General features: G+C 43.4%; 2 protein-coding genes across 2 annotated transcripts in view; one reads left to right on the plus strand and one right to left on the minus strand.

Moving 5' to 3' along the window:
• Nucleotides 1–14,208, minus strand: part of IGSF22 (immunoglobulin superfamily member 22) — a 30,876-nt gene extending 16,668 nt beyond the window's left edge. The window contains exons 1-11 of the mRNA XM_079987157.1: nt 14,062–14,208; nt 13,682–13,818; nt 12,530–12,629; nt 10,811–10,850; nt 9,561–9,738; nt 5,997–6,110; nt 4,269–4,431; nt 3,805–4,077; nt 2,587–2,871; nt 1,605–1,729; nt 232–373 (exon numbers count right to left, since the gene is read on the minus strand). Of these exons, the coding sequence (XP_079843283.1) occupies nt 232–373; nt 1,605–1,729; nt 2,587–2,871; nt 3,805–4,077; nt 4,269–4,431; nt 5,997–6,110; nt 9,561–9,738; nt 10,811–10,850; nt 12,530–12,629; nt 13,682–13,818; nt 14,062–14,146 (1,642 nt within the window). The 5' untranslated portion in view covers nt 14,147–14,208. The remainder of the gene's footprint in view (nt 1–231; nt 374–1,604; nt 1,730–2,586; nt 2,872–3,804; nt 4,078–4,268; nt 4,432–5,996; nt 6,111–9,560; nt 9,739–10,810; nt 10,851–12,529; nt 12,630–13,681; nt 13,819–14,061) is intronic.
• GTF2H1 (general transcription factor IIH subunit 1) overlaps nt 1–18,814 on the plus strand; it is a gene marked incomplete at its 5' end in the record, with an annotated part of 324,820 nt that overhangs the window by 210,180 nt on the left and 95,826 nt on the right. The window lies entirely within an intron of this gene.

Here is an 18,814-nt window from a genome sequence, read left to right on the forward strand (position 1 = left end):
AAGTCTAGATTCTCAGGAAGCTGAATTCTGTGCCAACCACTACATTTGGTGTCTTTCGACACACTTGCAGAACTGCAATACACTCACAGCCCTGGTCATGACATCAGGTTGATGTCTAGGATGCCCTGTGTGTTACTGAAATTAAGGCCTAGGGCAGGAAGAGGAAGTGGTCGAAGGAAACGGACAAGCTGAAATTACATGGGTGGGGGTGGGGGGACAGGTGTACTGTACCTGCAATACTGACAGTGGCCTCACTCTCTGCCCCTTTTGCTCTGAAAGTGTACTTTCCTTCAGTGTCCTCTCCCAACTTGTCAATGATCAGCTTGTGGACAGCCCCTTGCTTGACAATTTGGATTCCTCTCATATCTGTAATCTAAAGGAAAGGTTAAAAAGAAAGGTCCTGTTAAAAGTTCAAACGGCAAACAGGAACTCACATGCTAGTTTAATAGGTAAGAGTCAAGTTCTAAAGTTTCTAAAGGAAGCCTTTTCCCCTTTAAGCAGAGATTGGATGGCCATCTATCATGGATGCTTGACCTTTACACTTCTATTATGCTATGACTCCACATATAAGGGATGTGCTTTTGTGTCTGTATGCATGCACATGGATTTGCTGTGCTGCAACAGCTGTTCTACCATTGTTTTCTTCATTTAATTTCTTTTTTTAAAAAGGGACACACCTGTACTCCAGCATGGTAGGAGGAGAGTGCACAGCCTTCAAATAACCAAATAAAACCTAACAACAACGGAAGATTCAAACGTTTATCACAGCTATAGAGGAAAGCATTGCAAGTGTCTGCCACTTTTAAAGAAAGTAAAATAAGCATGGGTGTGACATAGCAGAAGGGGACTCAAGAGCGTATTTTTCAAAATTCCCTTGAGCCACAATATGCTGTGGCATCGGGAGGGGAGGGAATAGGCAGTCGGTGCACTGACCCCTGCACAATCACATTCTATAAAGCAATGACATCAAGGATGGAGAATCACATTTTCCTAGGTAGTCACAGGGAGGGATCCAGCATTGCATTCTTCTGATCATTCCATCAGTACAAGCATTTCGGCTTGCCAGACAGAATACTCCCTCCCCAAGTTTTCTCCCAACCACTCGGAGTCAGTTTCAAGAGGGGCGCATTGGGGAGGAGAGGGGGGATGCCCCATTGCATAAGCAAGTTGCTTTCACAATGGGGCGTCCCCTCTCTCCTCCCCAATGCGCTTTCTGCAGGACTTCCACTGGCAAGACTCAGTAGTTGAATCCCGCCTGTAGTCACTTTATTTACAAAACATACCACATCTACTATTGACAAAATGCAATATCCCTGCATGAGAAATATCAGAAGGAAAGACAGTTGGGACTACAAAACACAATTGTCTACAACTGCCAAGGCCAGCCTTAGTTTGTTCACTGTCCAAGGACAAAATGATGAAGTGACTACACTGTGATTAGCTTCCTTGGTCTCTTCCATACTCCCATCTTCCTATGACTGATATGTTAATGATAAAATGGCTGCTAATTCTTCTGTGGCTCTACAAACGGTCACATCAATTAACTGGCATAGATGTGCAGGGGTAGATGTGCAAGTCCCTCTGCCTACACCATAGAAACATACCTCTTTACCATCCTTCAGCCAAACGCCTTCCACCTTCTCATCATTCAGAACAACAGAAAGCTCTACTGGATCCCCTGTTGGAGCCTGGACATCCGATAAGCCACTCTTTACTGTGGCAAATCTCTCTGAGGGGAGAGGAAACACCCTCAGTTACAGCAAGCAGGGAACAATGCTGAGCAGATAATGCCAAACAAGATAAGCAAGAACACTTGTTGCAGATTTTGTTAGCTAACTATTCCATAGGAGCAAACAAATATAGGAAGTCAGACCCTTGGTCCATCTAACCCAGTATTCTCTACACTGGCTGGCAGCAGCCCTCCAAAGTTTCAGACAGGGGGTATTCCAAGCCCTACCTGGAGATGCTGGGGGTTGAGCATGAGGCCTCCTGCATGCAAAGCAGATGCTTTGTTTTACTGCTGATATAAAGCACTCTCCCCTTCTTGTAGTAGGGGCACTTGCACCCCCCACCACATCAGATCAGCCTGGAAACTTTTGTCTAGAATCTGTGAGCTGCCAAGTGTGTGTGCTTCTGTGCTTCCTCACCCAGAGATGCAAAATTCCATTCTCATGGGTCTTTAAAGCCAGAAGGGGCAGCCCCTGCTGCAGCAGCTGCTCCTCCAGGTTTTCTTCAACAGTTGCTCACTTCCCCGTTCATTTTATTTTAACTACAAGAGAATTTATGTCCTTCCCTTCACCATATGATCTCAGGGCAGGCTGCAAACTTGCAATAAAAGAGTAAAGCAACATTACAATAAGTCCGATTCAGAACAGGTTATAAAGGGAGATAAAAACACAGCATGTCCTGATTAACATCCAGGGGGTGACAACTTGGGCTCCTCATGTGCAGCAGCATTTTAAATTCAAGTCTACAAACTGAAAAATACAAGGTGCAGATTTTCACCCCTGGTCACATGGAAGTCATGTGTGGCTTGAGTTCATGTGATGCCATCTGACAATGCCGCTGAAACTTGGCCACCCTTACCTTCTACAGTAACAACACAAGTGCTGTAGTACTCTGTGGGGTCATTTTCTTGCGTGGCAACCACCATGTAGTCTCCTGAGTCACCAAACTGACAATCATCAATGATCAGCTCTGCCGTCTTCCCTTCATGGGTCATGGTATGCTTGTTAGTCCTCGCAATCACCTGTCCATTCCTCAGCCACTTCAAGGTAACATCTTTAGTGGTCAGCTCACATTCCAAGCAAGCTTTGCCCTTCTCCTTGACTCGAACATTCTTCAAGTTTCTGACGAACTTAATTGGTGTTCCTTGAGAGGAAAGAGGAGATAGAAATTGGACTGTATGGAGTTCGACAAGAAGCAAACCAGATTTTGGGAAGTCAAGGCCAACAACAGTGTGTTGATAGGGGGCTAAGTAAGCTAAAGGAGAGATAACCAAAGCCTGGAATTTTGTGAATGTACTCTGTGGAGGTACCATTCTCACCAAAAAAAGAGGATGAAAACTCAAATTGATTTGTAGTCTAAAAATACCCATATTTCTAACTGTAGGATATTTACAAAGCCTGGGCTCCAAACAAACCAGGAGCTGTAACCGAGCTTTGTTCTTGGCTTACCATTTGCTCTTTGCTTGGGGGACTCAAACCATGAGCCCAGACTTGGATGCAGCACTAAGCCAGACCATGGCTTTGTCCCCAGCAGCATGGCAGCAACAGGAGGAGGATGGGGTGAGGGAATGAAGCAGCCATGGTTTTAGTTCCATGCACCAACATGTTACACATTGACCTTTAAACTACAGTTAAGCTAAAGTGTGGATTAAAGTGATGTGGGAACCAGCCCAGCCAACACAGTGACAATTCCATCATATGTTAGAACAAATCAAATCTGGGTTGTACAAATGATTTTGCCTCCCCCCCCCCCCCGGCCATTTTTCTTCAAACCACCAAACAGCACTGTTAACAGAACATTCTTCTTTTCCATAGCAAAAATCCCTTCAAGTCCGTGCTTTCACATTTTAGATTGAATTTAATTAAGATGAATCAGTAAAGCCAATAGGCTATTTAGTATTTTAGACATAATACTAGAATAGGAATCCAAGACGATGGCAGCAGAGGAAAGCACAATAATTTTTTGCAGTAATAAAAAAATGTGATGCACTTAGGCACTGACTCCAGTTCTTTGTTTTTTTTTTTTTTTAATGGATACCTTGGGCAATAGTTAACATACAGTTTCAGCATCACTTACTCTGAATGGAAAGATCAGCCTTAGTAGCGAGATCTCCAGCTTCAAAAGTGACAGCACCCACATCACTTGGACGGACATCCTTAATTTTCAGTGTGTGAGTTAAGCCATCCTCTGACGAGATGATCTCATACTTGTCATCGCGCTTCAGCTCTCTCCCATTGAACTTCCAAGCAAAGTTGGGCACCTTTTTGGAAAGGCGGATCTCAAACACAGCAGTCTGCCGCTCAGTTACTGTCAAAGGTTTCAGGTCTGCCAAAAACTTCAGGGGTTCATCTGTTAAAAAACATGACAAGGCTTCACTGTTTGCTTATATGTGTGCTCAACCGCAGAGATGTCTCCACAGTACAGGCCAGATTCTCAGCCTGAGTTCATCAGTGCAACTCTACACAAATAACAAAGACTACTGTGACTTGTACACACCATAAGCATATGATTTAACTTATGCAATTAAAGATCAGATTTACCTATTACTTTCAATCGTGCAGAGAGATGCTTATCTCCCACCTGAAAACTGTATGTGCCCATGTCGGCTTCAGTCACATTACTGATGCACAGCATATACTTAGTGCCCATCTGCTTTGCTTCGTATTTTCCTAGGGAATACTGAAGACGCAAAGGTTCATCACCCTGGAAAAAGGAAATATGGAAAGCTTTGAATGATGAAGTGAAAAGCTACATGCACCCATAATGCAAATATGGGTTGGGCACTGTATTAAATGTGCATTCTGTACTTGGCCTCCTTTGGTAATATTTTCTTTTAATTTTTTTAAGATAGTATATTAGTTTCCTATCAATTATGTTGCTTTGAATGTATACTTTATATTTGAAGAATATCTGAAGAAATGTGCATGCACACGAAAGCTTATACCCAGAACAAACTTAGTTGGTCTCTAAGGTGGTGGCGCTGTGGGTTAAACCAATCAGAAGGAGAAGAAGAAGAGGAGTTTGGATTTGCTATCCCGCTTTATCACTACCTTAAGGAGTCTCAAAGCTGCTAACAATCTCCTTTCCCTTCTTCCCCCACAACAAAAACTGTGTGAGGTGAGTGAGGCTAAGAGACATCAAAGAAGTATGACTAGCCCAAGGTCACCCAGCAGCTGCATGTGGAGGAACGGGGACCAAACCCGGTTCACCAGATTACGAGTCCACTGCTCTTAACCACTACACCACACTGGCCCTCAGAAGGTCGGCGGTTTGAATCCCCGCAATGGGGTGAGCTCCCGTTGCTTGGTCCCTGCTCTTGCCAACCTAGCAGTTTGAAAGCACGTCAAAATGCAAGTAGATAAACAGGTACTGCTCCGGCAGGAAGGTAAACAGCGTTTCCGTGCGCTGCTCTGGTTCGCCAGAAAGCAACTTAGTCATGCTGGCCACATGACCCGGAAGCTGTACGCTGGCTCCCTCAGCCAGTAAAGCGAGTTGAGCACCACAACCCCAGAGTCGTCCGCGACTGGACCAAACCGTCAGGGGTCCCTTTACCTTTACCTTTAAGGTGCTACTGGACTATTTTTTAGTACTTTATATTTGATATTATTCTATGTTTTATTCTGGATTGTTTTATTTGATGTTTTAATGTTGGTTGTAAATCGCTTTGAGATTTTTTTCCTTAAAAATATAAAGCGGTATATAAATGAAGCTACTACTACTACTACTACTAATGGAATCATATGTGACAGTGTCAATAGTATCATAGGAACACATCATCATGAATGCACAATTAAAAAGATATATGGAGGGGCCTACTATTTGTGACATTTATATACACATGCCAGTCATTAAGTGATAACTACACATTCATGAACTGGCTGCAACTGTAACAATGGGAAAACAATGCTACAAAGCAGTCAACATGGTATTCATGAATGCATGGATTCAACTGAACATCATACTGATGTTATAAAATTATTGGAAGTATGCCATAGCTGGCATATTGGTAGGTAAATGAGGATTAGGAAAAGAAATGTATGCAATTTCCTTTTGGCACACATTGCAGTGTGGCTAAATTAACAATCCTTCTTTTCTCTCTTGGAATATAAAAGGTATTGCATTGAATTAAATGGGCTTATAGAAGTAGCTAGCCAAAAAGGCAGCTTTAGAGGAAAACCTATGACAGATACCCCTTCATTCATTAGTCTGAAAATCTCACACACCGCCTTCCTTTGTTTCAGCCAATATAAAGAAAGATGTTTACCTACCTTGATCCACGTCCTCTTTGTATTGGCATCCCTCAGTTCTAAAATACAATCAAATACTGCTGTAGAGTCCACCTTAGCAGAAACATCCTCCAGAGGCTTCAGAATTTTTACGGCCTGAATAGAAATTAACCAAAGAAAATCTTTAATAATTTCTTTTTTAAAAAGGAGAATGAATCACAATTTCAAATGATTTCCTATGCCTTAACCTTATTTTTTTATTATTAAAGATTCTATGTTTTTATGCTGTAACTGCCCTAACCTTCAGGCATTCTCCTTAAAAGTCCAATTTTCATTAGTAAATAGGATTGCTGATACCTTCTGCTTCTATCCTTTAGCCGCTGTTTAACTCAACTTTGAATTCTGTTCATTACAATGCTCCCTTGTTGTGGCCTATTATTCATTTTGTTTGTGTGTGTTGAATATTTGTATCTTTTCCAACTCACGTGTCCAGCATGTTCCTCTGCGTACTCCACTCTGAGCAATGTTGTCAAGCCTTTTGTGGAGACAATCATTGATGCAATAAACTCACTTCACACCCACAGTTCAGGCAGTAAGGTTTATTGCTGGTTTACAGCTTAATGGTTCTGTACATCAGTAGCCCATAAATCTTTTTTTTAAAAAAAATAATTTTTATTAACTGGCCAATCACATCAAATTAATTCACATCATATAAATTCTGAATTACAAAGCCAAATTTTTAAATTTTGTTGGGGGAACCCATACTTCAAGATCCAAAGGGGAATTCAGATCATCTTCTTATTACTGCGTTAATGTCCAAATCAGTCCCAATCAGTCCAAACAAAGTTCATAATTCTATCCAGTCTTATCTTGGTGTTGCCACATCATATCTTGTTCGTATAATTTCTCTTTTTCCTTTACGATCTCTTCTGTTAGTCTCCTTAAGCTGATAGCAAGTGTAATAATCCTGTGTGGATTTCCCGTTCCTCCACTAAGTCCAGATGGTTTCCATATATCTCCTTCGTAGATAACATCACTTTATCCATCGTAAATTTTGGCATTTGTCGCTCTTAAGTCCCACCGAGGAGTTGATTCACAATATGTAAACAACTCTATTTCTCTCTTTCTCCTCCCAGACCCAAGAGCTCCCACAATGCCTCACAAAATGGCGAACGGCATTTTTTCCTGACTGCGTCACTCCAAAACTCTTAGCTTTCCAGCTTCATCTTGAAACATTGCTTTGGATCGAAAGTTTATCTCCACACAGCCTTAAATCCACAGCTTAAGTCCTTAATTTCTGACTCATTAGGGGAGGGGGATTCTTGTTAAGTCGCATAAAAAGGTAGAGGCAGGTTTTCCCCCTCTCCCCCCTCAGTCATTACCGTATCTTGACGTTCTTCTCGTATTTTATTGTTGTCTTGTTATCAGAGATCTCTTCTGTCAGCAGTATTTACTCCCCTTTTTCCTTGATGTATGTGCAATTAATCACGTCCAAATTGTTTCTTTTAAAGATCATTGCAACCAGTGGCACGAGTCGGGGACGGCGTCGAGGAGTGCCGAAAATCCCACAGAAGGGCTTTGTGCCTAGTGCCCCCACCCCCACAAATTCGGGGGTGGTATAGGGCACAGCAGGCAAGGGCCGTCCCCCCCATAATCCTGGGGGGGGGTTAAGGAGGCTAATTACCCCCATCATAGCCTCCAAATTACCTCGTGTGGGTCGGAGAGATGTTATTGTCAGCCATCTTCCGATGCGCCACCTAGTGGCCCCCCCAGTAGCCCATAAATCAATCACTAGCATGCTGCTAGGACAGTTCGCATCTGGATATGGTTCTCCCCCTCCCAGCAGAGAGAAGAGCAGAGAGAGAAAATGTGGGATGTAATCGACTGAGAGCAGTCAAGTACAACATTCTTTGTTTTCCTAGAGTGGACATGCAAGGGGATGTTTGGCCCAGCCAGTTGAAACATCTTTGTTTCTCCTGGGCTGGAGCATACTTCTTTTTGCAAGTGACTAGAGGTGGGCATGACCTTACCTGTCCAGGTAACAAAAGGACAAGACATGCTGCCGCACTCTCTCTTTTCCATCTTCCTTTCGTTGTGTGAACTGCAGTGACTGCTGGCTTGCAGTCACTGGGATTATTCCCCCATATGGGGTAGAAGATCCACATGTACATATTTGTAACTAAGTCTGCCTTCAGGGATCCAACTGTGAACTGATGTGAGTAAACTTCTTTTATTGACTTTAAATTAGATTGTCGTATCTTTATTCTTTTAAGAGGGATAAAAGGGAACTTACCAGGAACATACAATTCAATACTGAATTGTATGATAGTGAGAGGCTTACACAAGCCTGCAACCAGCTAACTGCTGTGCCTGTAAAAGGGGAATGTAAACTCTGCTAAGTAAAGGAACTTGTTAACACAAGTTAGGAAGGATATTAATAAACAATATATCCTCTCCTGCCTCCCTGAATATTCCTACAGAAAATGAACAAACACATATCTTTCTCCCAGTCTCTGCGCATGAACATTACCTCATGCTCCTGATTTTGAAGCCACTTTCTTCTAGACCATGGGTAGGCAAACTAAGGCCCGGGGGTCAGATCCTGCCCAATCGCCTTCTAAATCCGGCCCACGGATGGTCCAGGAATCAGTGTGTTTTTACATGAGTAGAATGTGTCCTTTTATTTAAAATGCACCTCTGGGTTATTTGTGGGGCCTGCCTGGTGTTTTTACATGAGTAGAATGTGTGTTTTATTTAAAATGCATCTCTAGGTTATTTGTGGGGCATAGGAATTCATTCATCCCCCCCCCATATAGTCCGGCCCTGCACAAGGTCTGAGGGACAGTGGACTGGCCCCTGCTGAAAAAGTTTGCTGACCCTTGTTCTAGACTGTTTACGTTACACTGCATAGATAAGGAATGACTACTAGTTTCAGTTTCACATATACCAACAGTGTGGAGGTTTGTGTTTGCATGTTTAGGAAGTAGAGCCAAGAGTTCTGTGGCATCATAAAGTATCACAAATATACCAAGGCTTATGCCACCCAAACGTGGTTAGTCATTAAATGGAACAGGACTCTGGATACATAGTTCTGTGAGGGTACTTCTGGCTCTTTCCCCCCACTCCGCCCTCTGAAATCTGCTCTGGAGGTTTGGTCCACCCTCTGGAACAGTGTGGGGTGGAAGTGGAAATGACTTAATCTTGACTTAAGATTGACACCCTCATCCCAACTTCTGTTGCAGAAGGCTTCAGTGACTCAAATATTTTTCTGATCATGGAAGGGCACCATTGGATCCAATCTTTTGTTTTTGCATCAACAAACTTTGCATACAAGTGTATCATGGCGATATTTTTCAAGAGGCAGGATTAAAACACACACACACTGTTGTTGTTGTTATTATTATTATTACTATTTTTCTTTTTTTTTTAATGCCCAGAGTCTGAATTCCACTTTTCTTGGATCCAATATTTTCCCCCATGACATATAGATAAGACAACATGAACCTGAATAAAATAACTGGAGCCGAACTGAAACAGAAGACTTCTTTATGGTATACATGGGAGCAGAGATAGAATGTCATTTCAGTGTCCAAAAGCATCACTAACCTCAACTTCAACTTTTTTCTTCATCTCCTTCAGTTTTTTAAGAAGTCCTCGGAAATCTGTGAAGCCATATTCCATGCAGACCTTCTCAAAGTCCTTCTTGGGCACCTTGGAGAGAATCTCCAGCATTTCTTTCTCATTAACCACCCTCTTCTCTTTTTTCTTTTGTGCCGGAGGCCCCCTGTGTGTACACACACAAAACAGGTCATGTGGCAGTCATGTGGCATTTATTCATCTACTTCTAACAGAAAATTGTCAGGGTCTTTGCAAAACTATAATTTCCAGGGCTCTTGAGAGGGAAACCAGGATAATTAAACCAGCTTGGAGGTCTTAAGACAAATCCTTCCCAAACTATTTTCCTTTATCTATGGGTATATTTTCCTTCTTGCCAGAGAACATTCTGATCTATGTGGTTGGGCTACTTCCTCACTGATCTCCCTGAGGAAATGTAACAGATTGTTTCTTGGCTCAGATTTGGCTGCTCACTGTGTTTTCTGGCTGACAGGCCACTCCCCACCCATGGCCTGAGACAGAGACAATGGAACAGCTACTCCCTCCCTGCACCACTCATAATTGTTGTTGTTTAGTCATTTAGTCGTGTCCGACTCCTCGTGACCCCATGGACCAGAGCATGCCAGGCACTCCTGTCTTCCACTGCCTCCCACAGTTTGGTCAAAAAACTGCGGGAGGCAGTGGAAGACAGGAGTATGTTAGAGAAGTGGCATAAAAAGTTTAAAGCGAACAAGCTAACAGAAAAAAATGACCCCTACATGGTTTGCAATCCACAGGGACAGCCATGCCCTGGCCTCTCTCATTGCCATGGCCTTTCACTCACGCAAGAGCAGTGCTCATACTGCTTCTTGCTTGGCCACCAGCCCACCAACCAACCAACCAACCAACCAACCCACAATGATGTTGTAACCTGGGCCAGCCCTACCATGAGGCAAAGTGAGGCAGCTGCCTCAGGAGGCAAATATGGAGGCAGAGAGTGGATGTGCATGTGCTATGCAGCCTATCCTGCATCCACTAATCTAGGCCACTGCCCTTGGGATGCAATGGAGGATGTTGAGATAAGATTTAGCAGTCTGCTGGGCTTTTGTACATGGAACAGGAGTGGGAGGAGGAAACTTCTTGCCCTTTGCTTCAGGCAGCAAAACTCCTTGGGCTGGTCCTCTTTGTAACCCATGCAGGGGAAAGATCTGGAAACTGACCACAGGTGTATTGGGGGGAGGGGCGGGGGGAGAGCATCTCACCTTTTCTTCAACATTTTTTTGAAATCCAGCTTTTCTTCACCTTTTGGTTCAAAAAAAGTGAAAGAAAATTAAAAGAAGAGAGTTAGTGCAGACAGCTAAGGTTCTGGAGTGAGTGGTCATGGACCAGATCCAAGTGCTTTTGGAAGAAACTGATTTTCTAGATCTATTTCAATTGGGGTTTAGGCCTGGTTTTGGCACAGAAACTGCTTTGGTCACCCGGTATGATGACCTCTGTCGAGAGACATGGGAAACATGTCCCTGTTAATTTTCCTCAACCTCCCAGCAGTTTTTGATACCATCGACCATGGTATCCTTTTGGAGCGGCTGTCCAAACTGGGGGGGGGGGGGGAGAGACCGCTTTGTGGTGGTTCCAGTCGTACTTGGATAGTTGTTCAAAGAGGGTGTTGCTTGGGGTATGTTTTTCAGCCCCATGAAGCCTTCAATGTGGGGTTCTGCAGGGCTCGATCCTAACCCCTATGCTGTTTAACATCTACATGAAACCGCTGGGTGGGGTTATCTGGAGGTTTGGAGTATGTTGTCAGTAGTATGCCAATGACACTCAGCTTTATTTCTCCTTTACATCTGCAGGTGAGGCAGTGGAAATGCTGGACTGGTTTCTTGCCTCAATAACGGACTAGATGAGGGCCAACAAACTGAAGCTCAATCCAGATAAGACTGAGGCACTGTTAGCAGGTGGTTTCCTAGACCAGACAGGTAGGAGACTGCCTGTTCTTGATAGAGTTACACATCCTCTGAAGGAGCAGGTTCATAGCTTCAGGGTACTCCTGGATCCTTTGTTGTCACTTGAAGCTCAGGTGGTCTCAGTGGCGTGGAGTGCCTTCCACCAGCTTTGGCTGGTGGCCCAGCTACGCCCCTATCTGGACAGGGATAGCCTAACTACTGTTGTCGATGCTCTGGTAACCTCAAGGTTAGGTTACTGCAATGAGTTATACATAGAGCTGCCTCTGAAGATGGTTCAGAAATTTCAGCTGGTGCAGAATTCAGCCTGGTTGCTCACCAGGTCAATACAGTTTGAGCATATTACACACATCCTGGTTCGAATGCACTGGCTACCAATTAGTTTCTGGGCCTAATTCAAAGTGCTGGTTTTGACCTATAAAGCTTTAAATGACTCAGGACCACAATACCTCAAGGACTGCCTCTTTCCATAGGCTCTTCTTCATGTGCCTCCTCCTTGAGAGGTCTGGAGGGTGGCAACACGAGAACGGGCATTTTCTGCAGTGGCTCCCCATCTGTGGAATGCTCTCCCCTGGGAGGTTCACCTGGCACCTTCATTATACACCTTTCGGCGCCAGGCAAAAACATTCCTCTTTAACCAGGCCTTTGGTTGACTGACATCCTATACCCTATTGAAATGTGTGTGTGGGGGGGGGTTATTAGGTTGTTTTTGCTTTTATTTTGATCATATATTTTGTGGTTTTATATTCTGATTTTTTTCCTATGTATCGCTCTCAGACCTGCAGGTACAGGGTGGTATATAAATTTAATAAATATAAATAAATAAATTAGGAACAAGGAACCAGTTTACAGCGTAGCTTAGGAGACCCACCTGTATATCTCATTACACATTTATCAAAGGGCTTCCATATCCTTATTCCATATTCCACTTTGGTAAAAGTTCCAAAGGCCTTTCTTTCCCCCCTATAATGCGGTGTCTTTCCCCCATGAACTCAGATTAAGTATGTGTTTGGTACTTACTTTCACTGATAGTCAAGGACACAATACAGATGAGGTCAGCATGGTCATTGGAAACAACACACTTGTAATTGTCTGCATCATCTGCATGGAGGTTTTCCATCTGCAAAGAAGACACGGCACCCAGACAAAACAGGCAGTGAGGGGCACTTGCAGACTTTACACAACTAGCAGAACCCTCCCCTTAAACACTGAGGCATATGGAGTCAATTTCATGCTTATTTGAATCAATTGCCTCTTGCTAAAGATAGGGCTTCTCCAGATAGGGCTATTCTCACACATGGCTCTCCAGATGTTGTTGAACTGTAACTCCCATCATCTCTGGTGATTGGCCATGCTGGCTGAGGCAGATGGGAGTTGCAATCCAACAATATATAGAGAACCACAGATTTCTCATTCCTGGCCTTGGATCCATACTTGTCTGGAGCCACTTCTCAGGGTTGAACTAGCAAGAAGACTGAAGAGAGCTCTTTGGAGAGATTTTATCTCTTCTCTTTGACTTCCTCTCCCTATAATGACATCACATGAGCCAATAAGTCATTTCAAAGGCTCTGTGCATGTTTTTCCTTCATAGAAGAACAACTTGATAAATGCAACTCTCTGTTACCACAGCTGATGGCCCAACAAGAATGTGAGTATTTCAAATTGCAACACTGAATATCGCTGTTGAAAAATACTGCATTCAGCTTGATGTAGAGCAGAAATTCATTTCAGTTCACTTTTTAATGCGAACCCGCCTAATTCACACTTCCTGAGCCAATATGTGAAACAAAACACAGCTAACCTTCAAAAGTTGCACCTCTCTAAATTTTGTGATGTAGCTCACCAGCAAAAAACTAAGTACAAAAATGCATATATTGGGTAAAGTGTGCAGATAAACATACGGTGCAAAAATGCATAATATAAGGAGGAAATGGTTTGCAAAAATGCAGATTTGTGTACAAAATGGAAATATTTGGGGAAACGTGCATGAACAATGCATACAAATTTTCATTGTTTTAAAAAATTGCAAGCTGATGCAGAAATGGAAAGATTGGAACTGAAGACTGGAAAAGCAAAATATGAAAAATCGAAATCCAAAAGTTTCTTCCCTCTCTACACTTCAGAGAAGTAGGTTATAGTAAGAAAATGGGTTTTCAAAGCAACTCATATTACCTTAAGGACATATTCCTTATTGATGCTGTCGTAAAACATCTTTGATCCTTCTTTGATTGGTATCCCACTTTCTCTTTTCCAGACTACACTGGGTTTTGGGTTCCCTTTCACTTTGGCTCGAAATATAGCTTTGTCTCCTGCAGGTAAATGCGAAGCAGCATGAAGTGAAATTCGAGTGATATTCTATTTTGCAACAACCTACCTTTTCTGTGCCAAAATTATCCATTCCATCTGCTCCTCCTCAAACTAATGCTAGAGGAAGAGCAGCTGCATGCAGAGTTTCTGTGTGGCTAGCTCTGGTTTCTGTGTCTTCGGATAGTGCTTGTGATGCCTTGAAGGTGAAGTGGCTTATAGACTAGATGAATGCTACTTCTGCTCACCTTCAGGGGCTGTTAGCGGATGAGGTTTCTCCACAAATTCTGGGATGCTTTCCCCTGCAGGTATCTCGACGGAGCGGGTGATCATGCTGAAAGACTCCACAGAAGAAGAAGAGCTCTTGCTAGTTGAAATGGTCTCCTCTGCCAGGCAGAAACTTACAATTATTCATATAAAATGGTTCCCCAGTTTTCAACTCCCCCTCCCAAAAGAACGTAGTATGTGGACAGTTATTTCATTAACTTATTTTGAGAATTAAATCCCAATGTTTGTCTCTGAGGGTCCACATAGCAAGTCATGGAAAATAATGACTTGTGCCATTTTAGTGTCTTCCTAAAGAGAAATGCTGCTTTCTGGGGGTGGGGAGTTGGGTGCGCATGAGAGTTACACACCCAAACTAAGCAGAATCAGCTGATGCATGGGGGCTCAATCATGCTTTTTGTTGTGAAAGTAGCCACATCTCTACCTGCCATACACCTGATGTCAGATATGGTTTCAGGAAAACAGATTTGGTCCCCAAATCGCAGGTTGCAATGGCAATAAGCAATGGCAGCAGAGGGATGAGCAATGGACGGAATGTGTTTCATTGATCTGCTTCTCTCCTGTGTTCACTTTGAGGATGCTCCTAGTTTATATAGACATTTGAAAAGATCTGATGTAACGTGTGAACTGTAATGAATATAAGCAGCTAAGTGATATCAAATGTGACAGACACTTCAGGTTAATTGATTAATCTGTCTTTATCAGTGCACCCAGTGCTGTACAGAGTAACAAGAACAAAGGTAGTTCTCTACACCAAGGAGGTTACAAGATAAATTTAGTCAGTGATGGGTGGGAGTGGAAAGGAAGGGTAATAAGCGGTGAGTGGCAATAGAGGGGTTAATACAAAAGCTTTATGGAAGAGGTTGATTTGGGGCTGCAATGTGGAAGAAGACAGAAAGGGGAGGGGCTATCTAGGTATTCATAAAGGAGGAAGTGCTATGCATAAGAATAACCAGGAAGGATGGACAAACTAAATGTTTATTCTGTATTTTGTGTTTTTATCTGGTATTTTTATGTTATGAACTGTCCTGGATGAAGGGTGGTATATAAATTTAATAGATAAACAATAAATATAATAAATAATGGAGCAAGAGACCTTAAGGAAGTTGAGGGTGGTAAAATAAGAAGTGGCAGTTGCAGGCAATGATATGCTGAGATATAAAGATAATGGATGGACAAGGTTGCAGAGAACTCTAAATAGAAGGGCAAGGAATTAATGCTGGGTGCAGAAGAAAATGGGAAACTATGTCAGGGATTTGAGGGGAGCATCACACCCTTCACACCCACCAATGTCTCAGCCATTCTCTAATTCTTGGTAATAACACAGGAGGTTAGTTCCAGCTAAAACTTAAAATAATGCTCTGCAATCTACCAGCTACTGGTATAAGTTGTCTGCAAGATGGGAAGAGCTCAGCATGATGGGAGTCAGGACACAAGGTGAGTTGCACTACATGTTGCTACTTCCCTATCTGCCCATCCCTGCTGGGACAAATTTTGACAGGCGGGCAGGGTTGACACCTATGACGTATATTTTTAAGACCCACATTATTTTTTGTGCTTGTATGCTGTTTGAAACGGTGGCCCATTTTGGGTAGAAGGGCAGGGAAACAACAACGCCTCGTGGGGAGGCCTGGTGGGTTAAATTTGGCCTGTGGGTCGGAGGTTCCCCATTCCCATACCACACACTGAGAAAGGATTAACCAATTTGTTCAGAAATGTAAGGAAATTGAAATGCAAACACAAAAGTAGAAAACATGTAACAAAATATTAACATCAGCACAAGATTGCTCTAACCAGCTAGAGTTAGTCATAACTAACTGAGGTTCCTTTACTTAAAACAGTAAATAACTGGTGATGGTAATGGCGATGGTGACGAAGAACAAATTCTATTTCCTTCTGTGGGACACATAATGCCAGCCTAAGCATGTCTATTCAGACGTTATGTCCCATTTAGTTCATTGGGACTTAACAGCTAGATAAGTGTGGACAGAATTATTCATTAATTCAGTCATTATTTCTGAAATCATCCTTTCCTGTAAAAAATTCTCGGGGTAAAAACTACAGGGTAAAAATTACAGCCAACATAAACTCAATAAAAAAATATAACTAATAGGGTTAGAGATAGTAGCCTTTCTCACAGCTGACTTTAGCTGGATTGAGTCCAACAGATTTAGTTCCTTATTGACCAACAACATTATTTGATGCTCTGAGCTTCTGGAGATTGTCACAATACTTGCCTCCCACAACTGTGGTAGTCTGAGACATGTGCTGCACTGAGCTGGAGCTAGAGCTGGAGACCATGGAGTGAGATTCCATATGCATGACGGCGGTTGCCATAATGGCGTTCTGCAGATTACAGTATTTTCAGGGGCTGTAAGAATAAAAAGCTTGATCATTTTACTCAGTCAAAGCAAGTCTAGTGTTCACTCCCACATCTCATGACCATGAAACAGCATGCAGGATTGGGGTAAGGTGATATAGCAGTTGGGAAAAGCAGAGAGGAGCCAGTCTGGTCTCAATGGCTGGAGTGAGCAGGAACAGGGAGAAGGGTTGGCCCTCAGCCCCCAAGAACTCCTATTGATTTTCTCCCATTAAATTATTGTCATCCGCTCTTGTCAAGATTAGCAATGTTCCACATCTGGGGAAACCAGGTAACATCCAACTGTGTGTTTCTGCTTGTGGAAAGGGCTTGTGATCCCGTACAGTGGTACCTCAACTTAAGTACTTAATTCGTTCCGGAGGTCCGTTCTCAACCTGAAACTGTTCTTAACCTGAAGCACCACTTTAGCTAATGGGGCCTCCCACTGCCGCCGCGCCGCCGGAGCACGATTTCTGTTCCCATCCTAAAGCCAAGTTTTTAACCTGAGGTACTATTTCTGGGTTAGCGGAGTCTGTAACCTGAAGCGCATGCAAACTGAGGTACCACTGTATATGCTTCCACAAATGGAGGCAATTTTGCACCAGCTCCTTCTTTCCTCTTGTGACTCCCTGCATCGCAAGCCATGCTGTGCTGGAGGGTCTTGCAACTGTGAGAAGCAATTATTTTGGGGGCAGGGGTGGGGCTGCTGGATGGAGGAAGAATAAGTGAAAACCTCTTTCAGTTCTCTTTTATTAGCTGAGGAATCCATGGGATTAAAAAAAGCCTTTCCCACAAGCAGAGGGAAATGCCACACACTGGCATTTTACTTATTTATTAATAACTAGATGCACCTTCCACAACCTTTAACCCAAAGCCAACTCTATCTAACAATATATAATAAAGATGGAAGAGCCATATTTTTGTAGTGCTTCTTAAAGGATCGAAAAGATTGATAAGCTTAGGAGAAAGGTCCAGGTGGGGCCCAAATGATAATAGCAATAAGGACCTAGTCAGCCTCCCCATGGAGGGCATTCCAAAGCCAGGAACCACAACCCCGGCAGCCTGTTTCTGGTCACCATCAGTACCCAAGAAGGTGGGGGTCAACCATGAGGGAAACTTCAGATAATCACAGTGATCGTGCGGACTGTGGGGAAAGACAAGATGGTCCAGTAAGCAACTGCATCCTAATCCTTAGGACTAGGAGTTTAGGAGCTCAGAAAAACCATTGAAGCTTTTTAGAGACTGGTCAGATATGCCCTCACCACTTGAACTTCCTGGTTTGGCATGGCATCTTGATGCAGGACAGCCTGGCCCTCGTTGCTTGGATAATAGGTTGGTACATGGGGATGGGAGTTCATCGGGTGGAACTGACAACAGCAATGAGGTTTGGTGTCATATGGTTTTCAGACAACAGGCTGGCTGGCTTGTTTTATATCAAACCTCTAAATCACATTTCTACTGAGAGCCACCCACCAAACATATCTGTCACTCAGATCATGGAGAGAGTTTCCATGACAACACTGCACATTATTGATAGAGCCTGCCACTAGTGTGAAGATAGTCCGCATCTTTTCAGATCCAGGACTCATCTTCAACCTAAACATTCAGTTGAGGGCCCATTTCCTCATGTGGTTTGCCATATATTTGTATTGTGCTACTTGCTGCTGCTGTGACTCTCCTTAGATCAGGCTGTCCTGCCTTTGGGACCAAGCCCAGAGAGTAATGCTGGGAGAGTGCTCTTTGCCCCCTGATGGCTAGGTTATGGGGAGCCTCGGGTACTCTTTTATCTCCAATGCTATTTAATATCTATCTGAAGATGCTGGGAGAAGTCATTAGGAGTTTGGGGGCAAGGTGCCATCAGTACGTTGATGACACTCAGCTTTATTTCTCTGTAACATCTGAATCAGGAGAGGCCTTACAGTCCCTGAGCTAGTGACTGGATGCAGCGTTGAGGCGGGTGAGGAAAAACAAGCTGAGCTTGAATCCTGGCCAGATGGATGCACTGTGGGTGAGTAGTTCCCGTGCCTGAGAAATCGGGCCATTGTCTACCTTGGATGGGGAGCAGGTTCACAGTCTGGGGCTGCTTCTGGATCCAGCTTTTGTCACTGGAAGACCAGTTAGCCTCAGTGGCTAGACTTTTACAATTCCTGGACTGGGAAGACCTTGCCACAGTAGTTCATGCATTGGTTACTTCAAGAATGGATTATTGCAATGTTCTCTACATGGGGCTTCCCTTATACTTGATCCAGAAGCTGCAGTTAGTGCAGAATACTGAAAGGAGTGAGATCTGATTAACATATAACAGCTGTGCTCAGAGATCTGCACACATTGCTGGTTTGCTACCAGGTTGCTGGTTT

The sequence above is a fragment of the Podarcis cretensis genome (assembly GCF_951804945.1).
Source record: "Podarcis cretensis genome assembly, chromosome: 1".
Lineage (NCBI taxonomy): Eukaryota > Metazoa > Chordata > Lepidosauria > Squamata > Lacertidae > Podarcis > Podarcis cretensis.